General features: G+C 36.0%; 1 protein-coding gene across 1 annotated transcript; it reads left to right on the forward strand.

The window, feature by feature from the left end:
• Positions 1-15,084: 15,084 nt before the first annotated feature.
• LOC113344189 (E3 ubiquitin-protein ligase TRAIP-like) lies at positions 15,085-18,520 on the forward strand. Its single transcript, XM_026588203.1, has 9 exons — positions 15,085-15,419; positions 15,505-15,775; positions 15,873-15,974; positions 16,050-16,132; positions 16,218-16,334; positions 16,798-16,900; positions 16,997-17,690; positions 17,848-18,035; positions 18,157-18,520. The coding sequence occupies exons 1-9, from the start codon at positions 15,298-15,300 to the stop codon at positions 18,274-18,276; spliced, it is 1,800 nt and encodes a 599-aa protein (XP_026443988.1). The 5' UTR covers positions 15,085-15,297; the 3' UTR covers positions 18,277-18,520.
• The last annotated feature ends 7,098 nt before the right edge of the window (positions 18,521-25,618 follow it).

The following is a 25,618-nucleotide window of genomic DNA, read 5'->3' on the forward strand; positions in this document are numbered from 1 at the left end:
AGTGTTGATCAAAACGAAAGAAAAGAAAATATGTGGATTATCAAGCGAACGAACAAAATCAACAATCCTTCAACAAAATACTATCTAGGATGCAAAGATCTGACAGCCATCATCACCACCTTCACCTTCTCAATCAAAAACATGATGAACCGTCACTGCAAAGAAAAATCAGAAACCCCAAGGAAAAACATCACAGGAAAGCTTTGAAGATTCGGATCAAGGAAGAGATTAGACCGCCATCACCACCGTTGTCAACGATATTAATCGTCCTTCAAGTTGTTAAAGAAATGAAGAAGATCTGGAAAAGGGGTGAAAGGCAAAGAGAGCAGATAAACGAGAAAGAAACAGGAAACCCAAAGAACTAAACTAAAATGGAAAAAGTTAATTCTAACTACATTAACCTGCTCAAGAGGCAAACGAGTGAGGATTTCTTTTTCTTTTTTTTTGAGAAAGATGAGGATGGAACCAGAGAAAATAGGGTTTCTTTTTTGCCGGTGGAAGAGAGAAAATTAATGACAACTGCAAGATGAAACTTAGCTTATATAAAGACAACTCTATTTATTGATGTTTAGAAAATCTCTCAAAACTAAACACAAGCTCTAATCTTGCCCATATGATCAACCACAACTTTGGTGATCACATATATATAGAACTATGAATTCCTTTTCCTAGTCCTATTACCTTATTACATGTCTTTCCTTTTCTTAGAACTAGATGACTTCTAATTCCCTTAAGATTACATCAATTGCCTTTTCTTATCCTAACCAACTTGTTAGAGATTATCTTAGGCTTAATGTTGAAGTTTAACCAACATTCTCCCCGTTAAGCTTCAACCTTACCCGTGACATATCTTGTACTCCAATCAGTTGTCTCATTTCTTCAAACTTGATCCGAGCTAATGCCTTTGTCAATATATCTGCTTTCTGCTCAGTTCCCGGTATGTGTTCTACGTTAATGACCTCCTTCTCGATGCATTCTCGTATGAAATGATACCTTTTGTGAATGTGTTTCGTCTTCCCATGAAACACTGGATTTTTAGTGAGCGCAATTGCAGACTTATTATCAATCTTGATGAGAATTTTTTCAGGTTCTCTTCCTTTGATTTCACCCAACAGTTCTTGAAGCCATATCGATTGTTTAGCTGCTTCTGTTGCAGCCATAAACTCAGCTTCACAGGATGAGAGGGCTACAGTGGTTTTCTTCTGTGAACACCATGTAATAGGTGCTTCACCTAGATAAAATATATGACCAGTTGTACCTTTTCCATCATCTTGGTCAATATTATGACTGCTGTCACTATACCCAACAATTCCTTTTGATCCTCCTCGACCATACTTCAATCCACAGCTGATTGTTCCTTTTAGATATCTCAATATCTGCTTTATTACATCACCATGAGACTTGCGTGGACTCTGCATATAACGGCTTGCTACTCCCACAGAGAAAGCCAAGTCTGGTATTGTGTGTAACAAGTATCTAAGGCATCCAACATTTCTTCTATAACTCGTTGAATCAATCTCTGCTTCTTCTTGTGCCTTTGAAACTTTAAGTCCAAACTCCATTGGTATCTTAGTTGGATTACAAGTTTCAAGTCCTGCTTCTTTCAGAATTCTCCTTGCATAAGCTTCTTGTTTAATCTGAATCCCATCTACTCCTTGATGGACTTCTATGCCAAGGTAATAAGTGAGTTTTCTGAGGTCTGACATCTCAAAATTAGATGACATATCTTTCTTGAACTCATTGATCACCTTAAGGGAGTTTCCAGTCAAAAATAGATCATCTACATAGACTGCAATCACAAGAAGCGTTCCCTTTTCTTCTCTTCTGTATACTGATGTTTCTTTAGAGCACTTAACAAATTTGATTTCTCTTAAGATTTGATCTAACTTTGTATTCCAGGCTCGAGGATCTTTTCTTAGACCATATAGAGCTTTTGATAACTTATAAACCTTATGCTCTTGTCCTTTTACTTCAAAACCTTCTGGTTGTTCAACATACACATCTTCTCGCAATTCACCATGTAAGAATGCTGTCTTAACGTCTAAGTAGTGAATTTCCCATGAGTTTGATGCAGCTTCTGCTATTAAGAGACGAATTGTCTCTAGTCTAGCAACTGGTGCGAAAACTTCATCAAAGTCTATGCCTGATTCTTGAACGTATCCCTTAGCTACAAGTCTTTCCTTGTATTTGTTAATAGTTCCATCAGCATTTCTTTTAACCTTGAAGATCCACTTAAGACCAATCACTTTTACCCCACCTGGCTTATCAACTAGAAACCAAGTCTTGTTTCTGTTGATTGAAATAATTTCTTCTCTTCATGCTTGTGTCCATTTAGTCGAGACCTTTGCTTCCTGAAAATTCCTTGGTTCATCATTAACAGAAAGTAGCATAATCTCACACTCTTCTGCAGCTTGAAGAACAAAATCCTCCAGATACTGTGGCTTTTATATCTGTCTTGTTGATTTTCGCAGTGGAATGGGTTGAGTTATTTCATCGATCTCCTCTTCTTCTTCTTCTTCTTTTTCTTCTTCTTCTACTTCTTCGTTATTCTCAATGTTTTCATTATTCTCTTCTTCTTCTTGATAAATACCATTGTTTCCATTGGAATTGATGATTATGGGTCCTTCGCCTTCATCAATTACTTGACCCCATCTCATGTGAAACATTTCTGGATCCCTACTTGGTCCATCATTAGTTTCTTTCCAGTTCCAGTTTGCTTTTTCATCGAATACCACATCTCGACTCACTATTACTCTTTTCGTTGTTGGATTGAATAATCTGTAAGCTTTGGATCCAGGCTCAATTCCTAGATGCACAAGAGTCTGAGATCGATCATCCAGTTTCTTAAGAGTTGCAGAATCAACTTTTGCGTATGCTTTGCAACCAAACACTCTTAAATGATCTATGTTTGGTTTTCTCTTTCACAAACTTTCATATGGAGTCATGTCTTTCAGAGATTTCGTAGGTATCCTGTTTATTAGGTATGTGGAGTGTCGTATAGCTTCTCCCCATAGATAGTTAGGTACCTGCATAGACTTTAAAGAACTTTTTGTCATCTCCATTAGAGTCATGTTTCTCCTCTCCACCACTCCGTTTTGTTGTGGTAGCCCTCGAACCATCTTGTTCTGAGACATAGTTTTTAAGGTTCTGAAACTTATGTGTCCTAATCTTGCATGCCACTTCCATGTCTGATCTTCCAGTCTCATATTCAGACATAATGGCCTTCCAATCATGAGACTTATCTTGTAGAGTCTATTCTGTGAACGTGAGACTCTAACTAAAAGTCTTCCACTTGGGTCATGAACTGTTAGATAATCTTGTCGCATTCTAACATCACATCCAACTTCTGTAGCTTGTCCTAAACTTAGAATGTTGCTTTGTAAGTTTGGGATGAAGTAGATGTTTGTGACAAGCTTCTGTTCGCCGGTCTTGCCTTGAAATAGGATTGATCCTTTCCCTTTAATCTGTACATAAGAACCATCTCCAAATTTCACCTTTCCTTTGATTTTCTCGTTGAGTTCAGAGAAATAATGTTTCTTACCAGTCATGTGATTGTTGGCTCCATTATCTAAATACCATACTCCTTCTTCACTATCCTTTGTTTCATAGTTCTTTGGTATTAATTTCTCTACGTATAAGAATACCACTTCGTGCATGAAAAGAGCAGTATCGGCTTCCCTTGTTTCATTCTTGTTTGCTTCTTCCATCTTTTGTATTCTTTCAGGGCATACAGAGGAGAAGTGTCCTGGTTTATCACATCTGTAACAAATAACTTTTCTTTCCCTTGGTTTTGATCATTCTGACTCGTTGTTCTATCTTGTGAGTTAAACCTTCCTCCCCTTCCTCGGCCTCTGTTTACTCTACCACCTCTTCCACGACCTCTTCCTCTTGTCGCAGAGTTTTGTTGGTAAGAGTTTGTGTACAAGAGTTTTCCTTGATTTTCTCCATTGTTTTCTTCATCAAGGATTCTCTCTTCATATGCTTTCAATCTTCCAATTATATCTTCATAGCTAGTCTTCTTTAAATCTAAGACTTGTTCGAGAGAAGCTATGATATGAATATACTTGGATCTTGGTAAACTATTGAGAAACTTCTTTACCAGTTTATCTTCATCAATGGATTGTCCAAGTGACGCATATTTTGAGGCTATCTCTGATAGCTTTCCTGCAAAGCTATCAATAGTATCAGTGTCTTTCATCTTCACTCTTTCAAATTCAAACATTAAGGTTTGCAGGCGGGCTTCTTTAACTCGATCAGCTCCGAGATTACGTGCCTTTATTGCATCCCAAATTTTCTTTGAAGTTTCTTGTGCACCAACTTGTAGAACAAGACATTCTGGTATTGCTTGAAAGAGTAATCCAATAGCAACATTGTTTTTGTCTGGGTCCAATGTACCAGGATCAATTGTTTCCCAAACTTTATAGATTTTCATCAGTACCTTCATTCTCATGGCCCATACTATGTAGTTTGTGGTGTTGAGGATTGGAACTTGTATTGATGGTGGCGTGAACTGTTTTGCACCCACAATGGTGGTTTCGTTTTCCATGGCTCAGAAACACGCTCTGATACCAATTAATGACAACTGCAAGATGAAACTTAGCTTATATAAAGACAACTCTCTTTATTGATGTTTAGAAAATCTCTCAAAACTAAACACAAGCTCTAATCTTGCTCATATGATCAACCACAACTTTGGTGATCACATATATATAGAACTATGAATTCCTTTTCCTAGTCCTATTACCTTATTACATGTTTTTCCTTTTCTTAGAACTAGATGACTTCTAATTCCCTTACGATTACATCAATTGCCTTTTCTTATCCTAACCAACTTGTTAGAGATTATCTTAGGCTTAATGTTGAAGTTTAACCAACAAAAATGAGCATAGATATGCTTTTCACTTTTATTATCACAGCATATGCTGCATATCCATGTCAATTCTTAAGAAAGGAGAATCATTCTTTGTTTTTTCATATGCCCTTGTCTGGAATAAAAGTCATTTTCTAATAACTGGAAAAAAAGAATGAATCAATGCATGCGTCATATCACTCAACCAGGTATGAGACAAAAAATTGGAAGGAAAAAGATCTTCCTAAAACTCATATGGCTACTCTGAGAATGATTTTATATAATGAAATCAATCCCTTCAAAAAACTAAACGAAAAGAAGTAAATAAGTTCATTGCAGGAAACCAACAAAAAATAGCAAACGAAACCCTAACTTTTGAGCTTTCATCAAACATATGAAAAACAGTAAAGCAAGCCCTAACATAATGACATGGTTAAGAGATTAACCTGTAAAGGAGAACAAAATAGAATAAAGAGATGAAATTGAAAAAAAAAAGCCAATGGTGATGTAAACGGATTTATAGGGGAAATTCACAAAGAGCGTCAAGGGGGATCTCATTTACTCATAATTAAGCTAGTCATACGGATAATTACCGTGGTCTCATTTTAAGTTTTAACAGAGAAATGGGCCGTGTGATTAAAATTTAACAACAGACGAGATCTCATTATATCTAGTCATACGGATCGCAATCCATATACCAATTAATATTTTTTTAAACGGTGGATCTTTTCTAGATTTATAGCCATAGAGATCATCTCGAAATCCATCGGTACAACTTTCATCATTTTTCACATGTCATGCAGATTAGGGAGAAAAACATAATTGGATGGTTGATATTGTATCTAATATTATATATCTAGGCCACCCACCAATTCATTCTAAAATTCACTCAATATTAACTTTTGTTTCTTATTTTAATATAATTGGACGGTTAATATTATCTCTGAAAGATATGGATCACTAAGTAATTGTCTTTTTAAGAAAAATGACTAAACTCTGGATGAGAATTTACAGACTAAGAAAATGGAGATATATAGCCAAAAAAGAAAAGATGTTCATGTCACTGTATCACGATGGTAAAGTTTTTAGGTGATGATATGAATTCGATATTTGTCAACACCAAATCCTTTATCAATCAAAATAAAAAGAGAAAGAAATAAATAATTGGATGTAGAATGAATTTCGAAACCATAAGAAGTTGTTTTGGAATCGACTTACATAGATATATAAGCATATCCAAATAAAAGAACGAACCATAAAGACAGTGAGATAAAATCCTAGGGAGTACATATGGATGGAAATTCATTAGGTAATGAGTGATAATCTAGGGATCGATATGGATGGAAATTCATTAGGTAATGAGTGATAACCTAGGGATCGATAAAAATATGAAACATATATGGAGAGATACACAATGGACAAGGATTCGAATAAAAAATTGTTATTATGGAATATTACAAAATGTGAAAAATTCTGACGATATTTGAATCCGATAATCACAGTTGACGTGACAAATTTTTAGGAATGTGATGTTCAGTTATCAACGAATAGGTCATTAAGAAGAATATGTCCAAGATTTGTACATCTCGTGTTTCAGTGAAGTTTACCACTCAAGCGAAGATCGTTAAGCAGAATATGACAAACATGTGTACATTTAAGATTGACGATTCATACTCAAACGAAGCCTCAGATAATAGAAGCCTATAATGGCTCGATTAGTTTATGTGAACTCATTGGCCTATCAACAATGAATTGACATGACTTCCCTATCGAATATCTCGAAGGCCCCTAGTCAAATTTTATGTGTTTTGGCGTAATGAGGCTTATGTCAACCTCAGAGCATATTCAGTTATATCAAAAGAATAGGAATAACATAAACTTGGGTCAACCTTAGATAAAAGAATTTAGGGAATAAAGAGTTAGGTAATTAACCTCAAAGCATATACATTGATATCAAAATAATATGAGGAATACATATTTAGGTCAATCTCAAAGGATATCTGATGATATCGAAATAATCATAGGAATGTGGAATTAGGTCAACCTCATAGCATATCCAGAGATATAAAAAAAACTAGGAATATAAACTAATTAAGTTAACCTCAAAGCATATCTATCGATAGCTAAAGCATATGAGGAATACACAGACTTAGATCAACCTCAGAGGATATCAGACGATACCAAAAGAATTTGAGGAATAAAGAGGTATGTCAACCTTAGAGAATATTGAGTGATATAAAAGAATCCGAGGAATATATACTAATTAGGTCAACCTTAGAGCATATTTGTCGATAGAAAAAGGATATTAGGAATATATATACTTAGGTCAACCTCCGAGGATATCTGCTGATATGCAGAATATGTTGAATATAGACTCGGGTTGACCTCAGAACATATCTAGTAATTAATATCAAAAAGAATCCGATGAATATGAATTTAGGTCTACGTTAGAGCATAGCCAGTGGTATCAAAAGAATCCGAGGAATATAAACTAATTAGGTCAACCTTAAAGTATATCCATCGATAGCAAGAGAATATGAGGAATATATAGACTTAGGTCAACCTCAGAGGATATCCGATGATATCGAAAGAATCCGAGGAATATAGACTCGTGTCAACCTCAAAGGATATCAAGTAATACCAAAAGAATCATAGAAGTATAATTTTGGTTCAACCTTAAAACATACTAGTGATATCAAAAGAACCCGGGGAACATAAACTTATGCCATGAAATATATTTTGGTCCACATTAGTATGTTTAAACCTTAGGCATATGTTTTGATAAATCGAAGATGTCATCAAGTATAATATGATTTACATAGTTCAAGTATAACATATTTTGTCCACGTTAGTTGATTTAAATTTTAGGTGCAGATTCTGATAATCGAATATGTCATGAAATTTGGTGATATTTAGAGTTTCTGTATGAATTCTCGTTGATTGGAGATGTAAATATTTTGGTCCATACTAGTATACTCATACCTCTAGTGTAGACTCTATTTAATTATCAAAGATGTTATGAGACATTATTAGTTCATAAAAATTTCTTTTGAAGCAAAAAGTCCTAGAAATAATTCGAATTTAGAAAAGCTATTTCACAATTCAAAAAAATAAATAAAAACTTACTGTATTATTTATTATATTAAATTTTTGACTATATTATTTTTTGTTCATAATTTATTCATATCATCTATACTAACTAAAATAAAAAGAAAAAAAAATTTGTAGGACATTCCATATATTTTTTCACTATGCCCTTCCACCTCGTTGTCTCGAATTTTCCAAAATTATGGTTGGAGATTTGAAGTCCACTTCTCAATTGGTAACTTCTAATACTCGGGCGGATTTTGTTACAAATTACTTTGAAAACCAGCCTGTACTAAATCAGAAGACTAACAAGAACAACCAAGTTTAGCTTACAAGGGTTGTAGTTAATTTGTCCGAGTAGGAAACGTAATGAAGTTGCTGAAAGGCAACTACAGAGCATAAGAATGAATAAGGTCTCCAATCTCTGTAGCTTATTATCCCTTGCGACCGATCAAAAAACAAAAAAATTATCCATTGCAAAAAGTTGCAATTTCTTCCAGTTTCTTCTACGTGTGATTAATACTCAAAAAATCTTGCACCCTGAAACAATCAAAATTAAGTCTACTGAAAAGTGAACCATGGATTGTACAAGAATGAGTGTTGAGATGGCATAATATAACATGACCCGTTACACTTCATTCAAATGGACCAAGTGTCCAACCTTTGTAGCAAGTATATGCATCTAGCCATCTTCAACTGTTATAGAAACTAAATTGCAAAACTAGGATAAGCATCAAGGTTATTTTAAACTACTACACATAAACACCATATTGCAGTATCCGAACTCAAGGATGACTGAGGAAGAAGATTTCATCAGTGTAGAAGTATAAAATATTTGTATGTCATCAGGTTAAAGACCAGTTAGTAGACTTAAAGATTACCACATCTAGTTTATGACGTAAATACAGTCTTAGATTGGACTTGATTATCTAGTTTAAGAAACTTACCTAGCATCCTAAAAATTTATGCAAGGGGTTTGAAGTGTCTTTAGTCCTAAATAGTTGTCATCAACATTAGTGGTTGAGAAAACCCAAGAATCCATACACGAGTTTATTTTGCCTATAAATACCAGTCCATGTAGAAGGAGATGGACAACTTATGTAAGATTAGATGGTCTTTCTACAAAGAATTCCTGAAAGAGATCTAGATAGAGAGAAAGTAAGAAATCTAGAAGAGATTTGTAACTCTTTCAAGGGTAAGACCTTATAATCAATAAGAAAACATGTTATTTCCTGTAGACGTAGGTCTTCATGGCTGAACCACGTTATATACTTGTGTCAATCTTTACATTTCATACTCTTTACATCTTTTTCATCTTGAATCTTGTATGTTTTAGTAGTTTTTAGTCTTTAGTTTCACTTGAGTGTAGTCATCAAAAAATATGCAACTACACGGTTGGCATATTTTAATACAGAGATTGCCGAACTCCTTGTTCGGTTAGATGCCTAAATATTGCAGGTAGCCGAACACATGTTCGGCAACCGAACAAAGTTTACCAGGTTACCGAACTGTAGTTCAGAAGCCTAACATTTTAACTGCTGAATTTGACATTGAAGTTCGGTTAGGAACTGAAATTACAGGACAATGCCGAACTGTACGAGACATAAGTTGGGTTAGAAAATGAAATTACAGGACAATACCGAACTGTACGAGACATAAGTTCGGTTAGGATATGAAATTCCAGGACAATGCTGAACTTTTACAGGACTTTCCAAAATAAAATTACGTACCATCTAATATCCGAAACGCGTTATGAAAAAGTCTTTAATGAGGAGGAAATTATATTCATATTTGAAATCCTTTCTCTTCCATCTTCGCCATTCGTTTTTTGATGTTAAAATGATTTCGTCGAATCCTTCACCCCTTAGTCGATGCCGCCTTACAATACGAAATAAATCCATAAATTCCACAACTCTATCTCTAATCTTTCTAAATCGAATGAACAAAGCTTGATGATCGCGGTTATAAGGGTTTGTTGTGTCGGAGATGAATTTCTCATGAATTTTCCCCCAATAACTTTAACTCATAATACCATTCATTCTTCGTTCTTCACCCCTCTTTGGATAGTATAATATGTAGTTTCTGCAAAGAGAAAGACTTCATATAGAGTAAATTTAGGAGTAGTAGCTTCCATTTGTAGGAAATTTTGTAACAAAATGTTAACTATGAAACACCATATATATATATACACCACTTGGGTGTATAACGGCTATAAAATTAGCCGTTACTTGATATATAGTACATGATTTTAAAATTATGTATTATATTTGTGTCAGCTAAAGGACATTTAAATTTCAAAATTACTAGTTCGGTTAGGAAAGAAAAACTTACGATCCAACCGAAGTTGGAGTTCGGTTACATGACAAATACAAGTGGTCACCGAAATTTTTTGTGGAGGCTCACAGCCAAACTAAGCATATATACGATTCCAAAAACACTCCAAAACAAATCTAATATTTGGTCTATGTGATTTCTGCATCAAGAGAATGAATTTTCCAACATGTGCAATGGAAAAAATTTGAGTCTCCAGAGAACATTTCGGTGACCTCAAAAATAATGTTCTGCTCATCGAACTGAGAGTTCGGTTACAAGACAAAAACAAGTGGTCACCGAACTTTTTTGTGGAGGCTCACAGCCAAACTAAGCATATATACGATTCCAAAAACACTCCAAAACAAACCTAAGAGTTGGTCTATATGATTTCTGCATCAAGAGAATGAGTTTTCCAACACGTGCAATGGCAAAAATTTGAGTCTCTAGAGAACATTTCGGTGACCTAAGAAATAATGGTTTATGTTTTGCTAACCGAACTAATATCATATGGATGAAGGCTAACTGCTTCATCCTAAAGGAAAGTTCGGTGACCCGTGAAAATGTTTCAAGGCAACCGAACTATGACTTCGGCAACCTGATAGAATTTTACCAGGTAACCGAAAAAAGAGTTCGGTGACCAGTAATTTAATACAGGTAACCGAACTGCAAGTTCGGTTACAAATTTAAAAATTGCAGGTCACCAAAAACATACTGTATTTCAACATTTCAGTCTTATAACATTGAAAACACAAACCCAATAAAAATTGAAAACACAAACAAGGTTCTAAAACAAATATAAAAGGGTTATACATGCCAAACTACGAATCCTCAAGTAATTGTTTAAAACACACAAACATACCAAATTAAACCATACGAAATCCATAACTAAGATGTCTTTTAAAACTAAAAATCATACGAAATCACTAACGACTAGTTTTGCGACCCCTCTTGCCACCTCATTGTTTACCACGAGTTTTAGGTCGAACTTCCTCATCACTTGTGGTATCATATCCTTGACCAGTTTCCTCCACAGCGCGACTTGAACCTTCTCCTTGTTGTCGGCCCCTTTTGCCACCTCCTTGTTTAGCACGAGTTTTGGGACGAACTTCCTCATCACTTGGGGTTTCATCTCCCCCACCGGTTTCGTCCACAACGCGATTTGAACCTTCTTCTGGTTGTCGACCCCTCTTCAGTTTCTTAGACCTACTTGGATCCACCATTCTTTTAGTTATAAGACCCTCCCACTGCTTGTAGTAGGCGGTTTGTTCCTTAGTCTCCATCGGCTCTCCACTTTTGATTTTATTCATCCATTTCTTCAACAATTTCGAACCCTTCAACAACTAATTCCAATTTTAAGCATAAGTAAATATTTTTCAATAGTTTGAAACCACCGAAAAGTATAAGAGAAAGAAATTTTCTTACCACATTATCCCATAACCTTTTTGCTTCTTCTCCACAAATAGGCATCTCCTTATGAACTCTCTTAGCCTCCCTCTCATTTGCCTTTGCCTTTGTCGCATCAGCCTTAGCTTGTTGTTCTTTATTTATCACAAAAGGATGACTAATTTCTTCATAAATCTCCATATAATCTTCCTCAGATGCATTTACATCTCCCTCACAAGGTACCAAATCACCTCTTGGTATGTGGTAGGTAGTAAGTGCATTCCAATGTGCTACCGCAGGAGTTGGTTCATGATTTGGCTCAAAATACTTCTCGGTGTTCTTTGTTCCTTGAACCAGCAAAGTGAAATTTTCATTCTCCACGTCGGGATCCATTTGGACGCAACAAAGTTTTCTTAGTATTCTCCTTGGATTATATATTGCGTAGCCGTTAGGATACCAAATTGGTCCATAGTAAGGCGTGACGCTAGAGAAAGCATTCAAGTCGTCTTCATCTACATAGACATCATCGGGTACGGCGTATGGGTGAAATACCACATCGTTCACCGTAAGTTTATCCAATTTCTCCCTCAACGAAGTCAACTGCTCTTCTTTAGACTTCTTTTGTACATCCAAAAACAACCATTTTCCTGTTGTAGGTTGGTTATAGGGATAAGGGTCTTTTGCACTAGCCAATCCCAATTTAGGGAAGTGGTCGTAAATCCAAACCCGAAAATACGAAAATATTAACCACATATATGAAAATTGAATTAGAAGCAGAAAAATTTAGCGAATAATTTGTTAATTAACAATATAGAAGGTCACCTGAACAAGAGTTAAGTAACCTCCAATTTGATTTGTCTTAATCCTCGACCATTTGCTCATATCTCCTAGAACAAAATCAAGCACCCCAGTGGCCCAAGAGTATTTTTTCATCTCATCGAGATGCTCCAACAGCTGTAGATAATGTGCATCCACCCTATTTCCAGAAGTGTTGGGGAAAATGACAGTTCCTAGCATATATAACCAAAAAGCGGAGACATGATGCCTAAGGGTCTCCTTGTCCATCACCAACTTTCCTTTCTCCACCTTCTTTTTTGTCCCTCCAAATGATGCCTTCAACTTTACCAACTTGAACTTCTTGACCTTCTTCTTCAATGTTCCATTTTCCTATCTTGGATTATATTCATCTCCACGTTGAGGGGACCTCACAACACGTCTAAACTCACATTGAGACTTTCTTGCATCCCATCCTAGACATTTTAGAGCCAAATATTCAAGAGCTTCATAACTCATTGAGGGGTTGTATCCTTCTAGAAGACATTTACCTTCCACTGGTAAGCCGGTGATATTATGGAAATCATCGGGAGTAATTCCCATCTCGCCGAATGGAACATGCATATTATATGTCTCGAGATAATGCCTCTCGAGATATGCGGATACGTCAACAGTGTCAAATTCCACATATGTTAACTCAATAGCTTTCCGTAGCACACATTCTTTAACCTTGGCTACAAATTCATCACACTCCAAAGAAAGATCCCATGTGGACGCCTTTTGACGTTTAATAAGACGAACTGCATCGTTATGATCCTATGAAAAGAACATAACACTATTAATACTTGACGAAACATTATTAATACGAAAAGAACGTAAAGAATACCTTTGTCGCATAGATCTTCACAGCCCATGAATGTTTGTACCCAAACAATGTTTCCCCTCCATCATTTGGAGTACCATAAGTTGGGTCCACTGGTGGAAAACACAAATCATCATGAGGAATGTGTGAGTATCTTTTGCTAGGCGGCTTCAGCTTGTTTTTCTCTTTAGCAGGAACAATTTCTTCTTCATCATCATCCTCTTCCTCTTCTTCTTCATCATCATCCTCTCCTTTTTTTCCATCATATTCCTCTTCTTCTTCATCATCATCCTCTCCCTCTTTTCCATCATCTTCCTCCTCTTCATCGTCTACCTCCTCTCCCTCCTCTTCCTCCTCTTGTCCTTCTCCTTCTTTGCCGGGTTCTATTGTATTCTCCATCACGTCTTCATTTTCTTGGTCTTCATTTCCTTGCTCTTCTTCATCATCATTCTCTTCTTCAATAACATTATCAATTGTATTCTCCATCACCTCTTCATTGACATCTTGGGTTACATGACGAACATTATCTTGGTTGACTTCTGGTAAGAAGCCCCCTCCATGTTTAGCATTTGTGGCACCACGTTTTCGGAAATCTAAATTTTTTGCTCCACGAGGGGTGGGAGTTTTCAAATCCTCATCTAGTTGTAGTCTCAATCTTTTTCCTTTGTTCCTAATGAACAAAAACCAAAGTAATAGCTAAACATAAGAGAACATTGTGTCATCAAATCAAATAGAACTAAAGAATAAAGTGAACACAACACTTGAGGTTTGCAGACTACAGTTCGGTTAGCCATAAAAATCATCGTAACCGAACTACATATTTCAAAAGTTCGGTTAGCCATAAAAATTATCGACAAAACCGAACTCATTCTTAACTTTTGAAAAAATTTAGTTCGGTTACGAGGGTTTTTTTTTTTGCGAGCACATGGAACTAAATATTTCAAAAGTTCGGTTAGCAAGAGAAATATCGACAAAACCGAACTCATTCTCAACTTTTGAAAAATTGAGTTCAGTTACGAGAGATTTTTTTGCGAGCAGACCGAACTATGTAGTTCGGTCACCAGATATTTTTCAATTTTTGTGAGCACGCCGAACTGTTCTTATTTTTGAAAGTTCGGTTAGCAATTCTAGGATTACACAAAAAATTCTTCTAGCCGAAATATCTACTGTAACTACCATTTTCAATGGGTTTTGATGATTTCTAATCGATTTCTTCAACAAATAACGAATTGAAAAGAATGGGTACGAAGGAAATTACCCGCGGATTTGCATTTCACTTGAATCAGACTTCTTGGTTGCTGTTGGATGATTGATTTTGCCTCTGAACGGTTCTTCAAGTTGTTTTTGAAATAGCAATTGTTTTGAGAGATTCACTATATGTGGGAGTCCCGGACTCAATCCTGGAAGTATGGGTGTTTGTTTCGCACGCATTGCTTATGAAGATTGATTAATCGACAATGAATTTTTTTCGAATCGACGATTAACGTCGATGTTGCGATGTTGACGAAGAAGAGGAAAAGAGGAGAAAAAGAAGAAGATGAAGAAAAGAATAGAAGAAATTTTGAAACTGATTTTTTTTTTTTAATTTAGGTTTTAATTAGGGTTTAATTAGTGGGTAATGGGTTGGATTGGTGGGTTATTAGGGTTAGTTATAACCTTAATTAGAATAAGGACAAATTAATCTTTCCTAATATTTTAGGACACCCTTATAATATAGTGTGGACATTTGTATCACAAAGTAGTCCCCACCTTTTTTTTTTTCTTTGAGTAGTCCCCAAAATAGATCGTTGTGTGAAATTGGGCTTTCTTAGTTTTTTTTGATAGTTTTTGCACTCCTGCTGGTTCCGGTCCAATTTTGGGAACCGCAATCAGTCTTTGGCGCTAAAACCAATCTGGGTTCATTTTCATTTTTCATTTTCACGAAATTTGGCGCTTGAAATTTGTGGGTTTTCTTTAAAAATACCCTAAAAAATGAATCTTTAGCCCCCCTCTCTCAATTTATCCATCAATCTCTCTATCCCTATCAGAAATGGGTAACAATGAGAATGAATTTGGGAAAACAATCTGTACAATCTGTTACGAAGATCTAAAACCACTGATTGAAGATCTACAAGCAATATCCATCTGTGGTCATGTCTTCCACGAGCTCTGGTCAGTAATCTGAATCTCTATTGTCTGATTCAGTCCTTCTCTTCAATGGGTTTTTCTTAATTTCTTTGATTTTGATTTTGTGTAGTTTACAGCAATGGTTAGAATACTGTGATGGTAAGAAACAAACATGTCCAGTATGTAAACAAAAATGTTGTCAACAGAATATTGGGCGTCTTTATTTTCAATCGGTTGGGGATCCAGCTGATTTGATTCAGAAAAAAGGTAGTAAAATTCGTTTTGAAGAAGAAGATCCTAGGGTTTTGCGTGCGGAAGTAAAGAAATTAGAAGATAAGATTTTAGGGATTACGGAATCTTTGGAGCGGAAAGAGAAGGAATTGAAAGATACTAATGAACAGGTAATTTGATTTTGGGTCATGAAATTTTAATCAAATCGAATTCATTTGTGTGTAATTTGGGATGATGAAATTGGGTTGTTTTGTTTGTGTTTTGCAGCTTTGTGTAAGTAAGGCGGAGACGAAGAGAGAAATGGGTTTGAAGAATGAAGCATTGAAAGAAAGGGAGGTGTATCGGACTATGCTTAGAACAACTTCTGAGGTTTGCTGATTTGATATGTGTAAATTAAAAAAATTGGGGTGTTCGGGTTTGGTTTGATTTGCTGTTTGATTATAGGAACTCTCCAAAGCGGAATCGGAGTGTGCGAGGCTCCAACAGAGAAGTTTGGGATTAGCTAAAGAAGTTGCAGCTCTGAAATTGTAAGTAATATTGAATTGTTGGATTTGGGGTTTTGTTCTTTTGAGTTTGTGATTTAGTGATTCTCTTTAATGATGGGTAATGTAGGGTATCGGATGTAAACCTGGAGGAAGAAGAGGTTTTGAAGCTAGCTTCATTTAGTACCGGAAATAGCAACAAGGACACAATAGATGTTCTAAAGAAATCTCTTGTCCTCCGTAACAAGTAAGTTTTTCAAATTGTCAATAAGTTGAATTTGATCCTCGCAGATATGAATACAATGTGGTCTTACAGCATTGATAGAGACTATGAGTTTTAAAAGCAGCTTGTGCACTTAAACTGTTAAACATTGGTTTAGTTGACATAATTGCCATTTTGGAACCTGTAAGTTAATGTCTATGTACTAGGCTGACATTCAGGACTCAGTATTGCAAGAAATTTTATACCTTAACTATCTTGTGAGACATGTAACACAAGCTCTTAGAATAAGTAATCGTTCACATGGTTTAGATTACAAAGTCTTCGGAATTTTAGTATGAATTATACTAATGAGGTGGAAGTGTCATGTTAGCACTTGTTCTGACTGTTCCATTGAGGAAGAAAAGTCACTTCCAAATATGTAAGTCTTAAGTAATTAAGAATTTGGTGCAGTCATTGTAAATTCTTCATTTGACCAACTTCAATGCAGGAGCTACAAAGAGTTGATGGTCCAGTGTAACCTTCTAGGAAGAGGTGAAACCCGGTCTCATAAAAAGCTTGAGAAGACGAAAGAAAAAATGAACAAGCTGAAGGTTTGTCTATTCAGTCTCAAATTTGAATATATCGTCTGCATACGTCCTGGCATCTGTATTAGGCTAAAATATTTTGTGTATCATGTTATTCATCAGTCTCGAGTGCTTGAGCTGGAGTTGGCCTTGGAACAAAAGGAAAATGAAGTATTACGTGCATTAAAAGCTTCCAAGAGAACTCCCCCTGAAGAGGTTGATTTAAGCAGTGCCAAGAGAACTTCTCGTGAAGAGGTTGATTTAAGCAGTGCCAAGAGAATTTCCCGCGAAGAGGTTGATTTAAACAGTGCCAAAAGGACGTCCTTCTCGTCCTTTAACAAATGTTCATTTGACGAGAAGATAGAGCAGTCTGCTGAACCTCTGCTGAAGTCAGATGAAATTGGTGCTGCTGATTTTTTCAAAGAGTCGGGTGTTAACTCCAAGAAGGATACTGATATAGTCGATATTGATCCAGAGTTAGGTTTTAGCACTATCCAGAACTCTGCTGAACTTGCCCCAGCTTTTCCTGCAACCTTATCTGCTTTTCTTAAGCCTCAAATGAAGGCCAGTAAAACTCTTGAAGAGTCCCGCTTTTCAAGTTTGAAGTCAGCTATTGACACTAAAAAAAGAGATCCAGTTCAGGGGCAAAGTAGTGTGTTCTTAAGTTCAGCTGTTGATGTTATGGACGAGGATGTCGTGCAGTGTGGACAGAGAAGTTCAGATCCAGAGGTAGTAATCCTCGATGAAGTTACAGAGGATCCACTTTTACGTCGTGTTCGAAATGAAGCTTCTTGTTCTGCCCCAACCTCCTCTGTAGGTGAGACTTTTAAGTTTAAGTTCATCAATATGCTGATACTTCCGAAAGCAAGTGGGAACACAATCCAATTAAATCCTAACAGTAGTTTATGATAGGCTTTAGAATGACTTACACACTACAGTATTTATATCTTCTGATTGTATACCAAAATCTGCAGGAGATCAATGTTTTTCTGGTGGACTTGTTGGGCCTGATGGAACCAACAGATACTTGGGGAAATGGTGCAAGCGTACTCAGTTGGGTACTTCTGTACCATCATCAAACGCAAGTCTCGGTAGTTTAATTTCAGTTGGAGCCGATGGAAGAGGTGGTAGGATTAAAGTTTTGAGATCTCAAAACCAGTCGGTGAGTATTCTGTCTTCATCCTTGCTAGATTTCCTTCTGCATTTATCATTTAGTACACAGAGAACACTCAAATTGAAGAATTTCTTGTATTCAAATTAAGTCAAAAATTTAATTTTTGCAGGAAACTGTGGTGACTCCAGCTTTTCCAAAGAGATCCAAAATTGGAGGTAAACAAAGTGGACAACAGGCTCAAGGATGCTTGCAAATAGAGCATTTCTTTCGAAAAGCTAATCGGTCATAAATATATGCGTAGTTTTTGTAACTTCAATTTGCATTTTTGAGATTCCATGATGTAGTAGTTTCACAGGATATGTGATTAGCCAGAAGGATGAAGTTTTTTGTTTAATATTCGTCTTCCAACAGAAACTGTGATTCACATTGAGGTTAAAGCTTTAGAAGAGTTTGAAGAAGATTGACTGTTCGGGTTTCTTTGCACTGGCTCCATGTCTATAAAAATGTGCTGCAATGGACTTTAATATTTTTCACTTTGCTTTATGTTCATCACCATATTGTAGTAGCACCGTCTAGATTCTATCATTCAATGTAGGACTGACAATTTGGGATACAGGTTTTGGCCCTTTTGGGAGATGCTTGATAAAATCTGAATGGGCTTTTAATACAGATACTCAAACTAAACTTTAACCCTATCTGCTCGTGGGTTTCGAGCAAAAGCCCAAAGAGAAAACCTAAAAAATACAAGCATGAGAGGCATTCTAAGAACGGTTTTTTTTTTGGGACCATGGTTTTATTTTGGGTAAAGACATTAGAAGTAAATCTAGATCACCCCTTATCTAGATATTTATATTAATACCTAAATTATCCTCCTGATTAATTAGGTGATGATTAGTTAGTGTTAATAATAGTTAGTGTAATGATTAGTGAGATGATTAAGTTAAAGATAATTAGTGAGATTAAAAAATTAGATGGGTTTTTTTTCTTTAAAGAAGTAGAATTATTGAGAGAGTAAAGTTAAAGAAGGTGAAGAAGGAAAACATGAAAAACGATGGATTTTACCAACCACAACCGGAGGAAGGGTATTTGGGTACCCAGGTATGCTTCAAACTTAGATAATGTTGGTTGAATTGCTCCAAACTTTAAAAAAAATGAAATTTTTTATCTAGATTTGGGTCAGTTCGGTTACCATATGTCAAGAACATGTAACCGAACACACCTGAATGTGTAGTTCGGTTAAGTTTTCCAAACACGCAGGTCACCGAACTCGCTCGTTAACGGAAGTTTTGGTCGTACAGTGTAACGTTCGGTTACCTAGGATAAAATGGTAGGTAACCGAACTTTGAACTTAACAATTTATTTGGGTACATCTTGTGTGTTCGGTTAGTTCGTAAACTTCAACACAACCAAGTTCCCAACCGAACTGCAGGTTAAAAGTAACCTGGTGTTAGAAGTTCGGTTGGTTCGCAAACTTCAACATATTTTGCGAATCAACCGAACTGGGCTTATATATGCATATATGCAACTAGGAAAACGTTCGGTTATTACGAAATTTATTTCTTGGCGAATTAGGTAGAGTTCGGTTACGAAGTTTCAAAAGTAGAGTTCGGTTACAAAGAAAACTTAATATTTTTGCGAACGAACCGAACTTTTGGACTTCTCATTATTTTCGTAAATTAAAGTTCGGTGATATCCTTATTTTGCGAAGGAACCGAACTTACAGACTTGTGTTGTTCTAATACAAGGAGTTCGGTTAAAAGTATTTTTTTTGCGAATCAATCGAATTCTGAGTTCGGTTAAGAAAAAATTAATTCGTGATAACCGAACTTTTCTCTGGAAAAACCTCCATTAAACCTTTGTGCAACTTCCATTTTCAACGCATTTTGACGATTACTTCTCATTTATTCAACCAAAAACGAATGACAAGTAATGGGTTTGTGAGAATATCTTTGTTAATGTTTTAAATTAAGCTATATATAGTGGTGGTGGTGGTAAGCGGAGGTGGTGGTAGTAATCGGTGGTTGGTGGTGGTGATAATCGGAGGTGGTGGTGGTGGGAATCGGCGGTGGTGGGCGGTGGTAATCGGTGGTTGGTGGTGGTGATAATCGGAGGTGGTGGTGGTGGTGGTAATCGGCGGCGGTGGGAGGTGGTGGTTATATATATGTGTGGTTATTGGGCTGATTGTAAATTAAATTAGGTTAAGGGTAGGTTAGTCATTTCAACGCTTCAGGACACCCCTTATAACTATAGGGAAGGTGGCCTAATAAAATCATGGTCTCCTCAAAAACACCATGATCCCAAAAAAATCGTTCCATTCTAACCCCCATGGAATATCCAAATTTATCAGTAAACCTAGTTCACATTGTAGAAAGCCAAGGACATCTCTTCTTTGACGCCCTAAATATTTTAACGATGGTTTTCTCAAGCCTTCCAGAAGAGATTCAGGTAGACATCTTCCTCATGTTACCAGTAAATTCCATCTTAAAATGTAGGTGCGTTTGTAAGGGTTGGTATTCTCTGCTTTTTAAGCCTAAACTTATTCAATATCATCTTAATCAGACTGTCTTAAATAGCAAAGACAACCAAAGGCTGATGATTATTGCCTACGATCCTCACCCTTCTCTGAGACGTGTGATTTATTCCATGGATTATGCTTCAGTATTTAACTTATCATCAAGAACACCGTCAATAGACTCAATACACTTTCCTTTCGAATATAACGAGAATATTTGTTCCATTGAACTCTTTGGTTCTTGTAATGGTTTGGTTTTTTTAATTATCAATTGTCAGTACGATGCTAATGGCGTGGATAATACTAGTTGTATATGTCTTTGGAATCCTTGTACTAGAGAATATAAAAAAATGCCAATTCCGTCCATCATGTCCACCCGGTACCGGTACAACATTGGTTATGGATTTGGTTATGATTCTAAGCATGAGGATTACAAGTTAGTTTGTCTTCCATATACTTCTCAAGTTTTTGTCAATACCTTACAATCGGATTGATGGAAAAGCACACAAACACGATACTCTTATGTGTTTCCTGATGGAAGACTAACACCTGGATTGCTTTTTAAGGGAGCTCTTCACTGGGCATGTCTTAACAAAGAAACGTCCAACCTGGTAATAGTTTCTTTTGATATTAATGATGAAATACTCATTGAATTGCCATTTCCATAACCATATCGTAATATTAAGGGACCCTTCTCCAACTTGTATGCGAGATTGGGAGTGTTAGACGACATCCTTTGTTTAGTTTGTCGTAGAAAACTTGTCTGCATTGATACATGGGTGATGCGTGATTATGGAGTGACGTGCAGTTGGACTAAACTCTTCACCACAACTATTGGAACACTTGGAAGTTTTAGTTACTTGGAGCCTATTTGGTCTTTTAAAAATGGTGAGATATTAATGAACTCTGATAGGAGATTTATTTTAATTAATCCAAGAGATGGAGGAGTAGTTATGTCTTGCTCTATTCCCGGTATTGATGTTACTAGGCTAAAGAGCCAGTCTTATGTCGAATGTTTAGTTTCAGTTAACTCGGGTACTTATGTGGAAAAAAACAACTAAGTTGGGACATAATGAAGAAGCCTAATTAGCAGAACAGGATTAAGGTAAAAACATCTTAATCTTATTCTCAGTTATATTAAATGCATGTCGCAGTGTCTTTCTGATTGATATCTAATTTTTTTTATATTGTAAATTTCTCTTTTTCAATGAAGTGTTGGTCAAGTTGTAAATGTTTATTGAATGGGCTTGGTAGTTCCTTCATGTTTCAATAGAAATTCTTACTACCAGATTTACAAACGAATATTTGGAGAAATGAATGTATGATTTTGTTAGAGCAGATTGACCCTCGGAATACTAGGGGATAATCCATCTCATGTCGTGGCACAGAATTTCCAAACTCGCGTTTCCGGAATCTGTGTCGCAACACAAAAGATGCTAGCATTAGAAGACGGCCTATGTTTAGTTTCTGCAGGATATATTGTTTAGCTTTAGAAAAACTCGTCTCAGATTTAGATTTTTGTTGAAGGAAAAGCCAAAACTTGTTGGGGAAAGCTGACTTTCGGTCAAATGTGTTTGACCCTGACTTAGTTTGGGTGAAATTATAAATTACTGTTAAAACTCATCCCTAACCCTAACTTTAATTCATCCTCTTAGTCTTTTACCGCTACCGTTGCTTCATCATTACCTCTAAAATGTGAATGTATTTTTATTTATTTGTTAACACATTATTAATGAACAAACAACCAAATGCTATTACTTCGTCTGCAGTATCTGGAACTTAAACCTTATGATACAGTTTAAGTTCTGCAATTCGGAGATGGAAAATGCTATGCACTATCTAGAATCCGGTCATCATTGCTCGAAATATAAGGTGGGCTAACTATATGTACTTGTTCGCTTAGAATAAGATCATGATGATTACCTTTGTCATCTAAATATTAGTACTGTTGTTTGTGCAGTTCATCATTAAGGTTGATCATTGATGATAAGATCAATTCATATACATGATAATGAGTACGTAAGAACAACCCATGTAGTACTCCAACAAAATAAGACGAAAACTAGTGATTAGTGTTAAGTTTACAAATGTTAGTCCTTAGTATATTGATTGACGCCTAGTTTTTTTTTTTTGTTTTTTGATCAGATTTGACGCCTAGTAGCTACTGCATAACATACTCCTTTCATCACTAACAAATTACAGCGCTTGTGTGTGTTTAAAGCAACAGTTATTCGAGACAGTGCGAGAATTGATTGGTAGTGTTGCCGACAAAAATATCCCTCGTACTTGCTGCAGAGTTTGATACTAGACTACAAGCTTACTTCCCAATAGCATGGCTCAATCAGGTTCAAGTTGGATTGATCAACAAATCTGTGTTTTACGAGGAGGAGACAAAGTGAAACTATCGTTCGGTGATGATAGCGGTAAAAGATCGAGAGGAAGAATAAGTTTCTGTTTTTTTCCCCGAACGATTGGAAGAATAAGGTTAGGGATGAGCTTTGGTAGTAATATATATTTGCACCTTAACTGAGTCAAGGTCAAAACACATTTGACCGAAAGTCAGCTTTCCCCACATGTTTTGGCTTTCCCTTTAAGAAAAATCCAGATTTAATATATGCAGGATTATTAAGCGATGGACACTTGGACTAAGCTCTTCACCACAACCCACGAAACACATTACTGTTACCGGTGTGATATTAAGGTTTTTTTTTTATTGACCCAAGAAATGGAGGACTTATTATGACTTATGGCTAAAGAGCTTGTGTTATGTTTACAGTTTAGTTTCAGTTAACTAGGGTAAAAACATCTTTATCTCTCGTAGTCCAAATTTGTGCACCCCTCATAAACCAGGGTGCACGTTTCTTTATTTCTGAGGAGAAAAATATCGTTTGGTCCTTTTTCAGGTGGGTCCATGTCTGTTTAGTTCTTTGGTCAAACGCCTTTACTGTTTGGTCCATAATTGTTTAAAAATATTTAAATGGATAAAAATACCCTTCCGTGTTATTTTTTTTTTGTAGCAGTTCATTCTTCAAAATGAACTCCTGTTAATTTCTACTTATTTTTTCAAAAATCACCTAAAAAAACCGAGTTCATTCCAGAAATGAACTCCATATAAAAACCTAAAAAAACAGTGTTCATTCCAGAAATGAACTCGATATAAAAACCTAAAAAGACAGAGTTCATTCCTAGAAATGAACTCCATATAAAAACCTAAAAAAACAGAGTTCATTCCAGAAATGAACTCCATATAAAAACCTAAAAAAAAACAGAGTTCATTTATGGAATGAACTGCAGCATCATCATCTTCGTCGTTCTTCAACAACAAAGCACGAGTTCATCTTCACCAACAACATCTTCATCACAAATCTTCTTCGTCTTCATCATCTTCATCGTCTCCACCATCTTCAAAAACACTAGTAGCACGAAAATCAAGAAAAAAACTCGTTTTCATCGTCGTCTTTATCAAACAGATGCAGCAGCAGATTAAAATCAAGAAAAAAACTCGTTTTCATCATCGTCGTCTTCATCAACTCGTGTTCTTTCTTTATCAAAACAGATTTGTTTCATCGTCGTCTTCATCAACTCGTGTTGTTTCTTTATCAAACAGATCTGTTTCATCGTCGTCTTTATCAAAACGGATGCAGCAGCAGATTAAAATCAAGAAAAAACTAGTTCACATCTTCAGCAGCAGCAGCGACGAAGATGAACTTCAACAGTAGAAGCATCACAAACCAGAGTTCATTCCTGAAAATGAACTCCGTCATCTTCATCTTCTTCATCAGCAGCAGCAACTCATCTTCATCATCTTCATCCTCTTCATCATCAGCAGCAACAACAGACAAAAAAACATCAAAATCTTCATCACAAACCAGAGGTCATTCCAGAAATGAACTCCGTCACATTCATCTTCTTTTATAGATCCGAAACCTACCCAAGCATGTGAAGATGATAAAGGTTCATCATCATCATAAATAGCAGCAGAATCTTCAACCTCGCCGTCTTCGTCATCAAAACAGAGCAAAAAAGCAAAAAGAAAAAAACGCAAAACCTTCATCGTATTCATCATCATTATCATCATCATCATCATCTTCATCTTCATCACTAGCAGAGAAAAAAATAGACAGAATAGGGAATCGTTCATCATCATCTTCATCACTAGCAGGAAGAAAATAAAAAAAGAAAAAAAGAGAGAGAAATTTTATATCTGAAAATATATGAGAGAGAAAGTAAATCTGAGAATGATTTCTTCTCTCTTACTTTTTGACTATATATATGGTCCTTATCCAAAAGGGTATTTCTGCCACTACAAGATGACATTTACATCATCCATCACATCACCCTAGGACCAAACTATAATTTATATTACCAAGTAGGACCAAACAGACAATTGACTAGGTCAATTGGACTAGACTCTCGCTAATATATTATTCCTAGGACTATATGGTATTTCCTACATCTTTGAGCCAGTGTCACCATGTTTTTCTGATTGATATCTCTTTCTAATGTTTTATTTTCTGGTTACGCTTTTTATTTTATAGGTTTCCAACATATAGGATTTACTCCATTAATTCATGTTTGTTACCAATAACACGATTTTGTTACCAATAACACGTTTTTGACTTCCAAAGAACAAGGTAAAGATTAACTTGGTTATTATATGGGCTATTTTGCGTTTCCTCCATTCCTAAGATCGCTAATTAGCATTTCCTCTCCAAATAGATCAAAATTAGTGTTCCTCCCATCGTTAGTTTTTCCATCCGCTGCTCGGTTAGATGAGTCAGCACCTATGTATACATGGAAAATTTAATATTATTATTTAAAATCTACCCCAAATACCCTCTTAGCTCTGCAAAATATGTGTGTCAATTTTATTTCACTTTTAGAATATATCTAGGGTATCCGGTCACTGAGGCCTTCTCTCGAACAAGTGATATGCATTTACAGATGGTGATGGATAGAACTCTGTTGGAATTCTTCTACTTTTTTATCAAATGTACTTCTGTCCTTGGCTCTGATACCAATTGTTGGGAAAATTGGCACCCCGAGCGCAGCGGAAATCAGGATCACAAAGGGCAATTGGTGATTTGAACCAAACATGGGAGAAATAATAAGAGAGACA

This window comes from Papaver somniferum, unplaced genomic scaffold, assembly GCF_003573695.1.
Source record: "Papaver somniferum cultivar HN1 unplaced genomic scaffold, ASM357369v1 unplaced-scaffold_75, whole genome shotgun sequence".
In the NCBI taxonomy this organism is placed as follows: Eukaryota; Viridiplantae; Streptophyta; class Magnoliopsida; order Ranunculales; family Papaveraceae; genus Papaver; species Papaver somniferum.

Bases quoted from the DNA above. Each gene is read 5' to 3' on its own strand.
- LOC113344189 (XM_026588203.1), top strand. From the start codon at position 15,298: ATGGGTAACAATGAGAATGAATTTGGGAAAACAATCTGTACAATCTGT. The intron at 15,776-15,872 runs GTAATTTGATTT...TGTGTTTTGCAG, and splicing joins TGAAAGATACTAATGAACAG to CTTTGTGTAAGTAAGGCGGA. The intron at 16,335-16,797 runs GTAAGTTTTTCA...ACTTCAATGCAG, and splicing joins TCTCTTGTCCTCCGTAACAA to GAGCTACAAAGAGTTGATGG.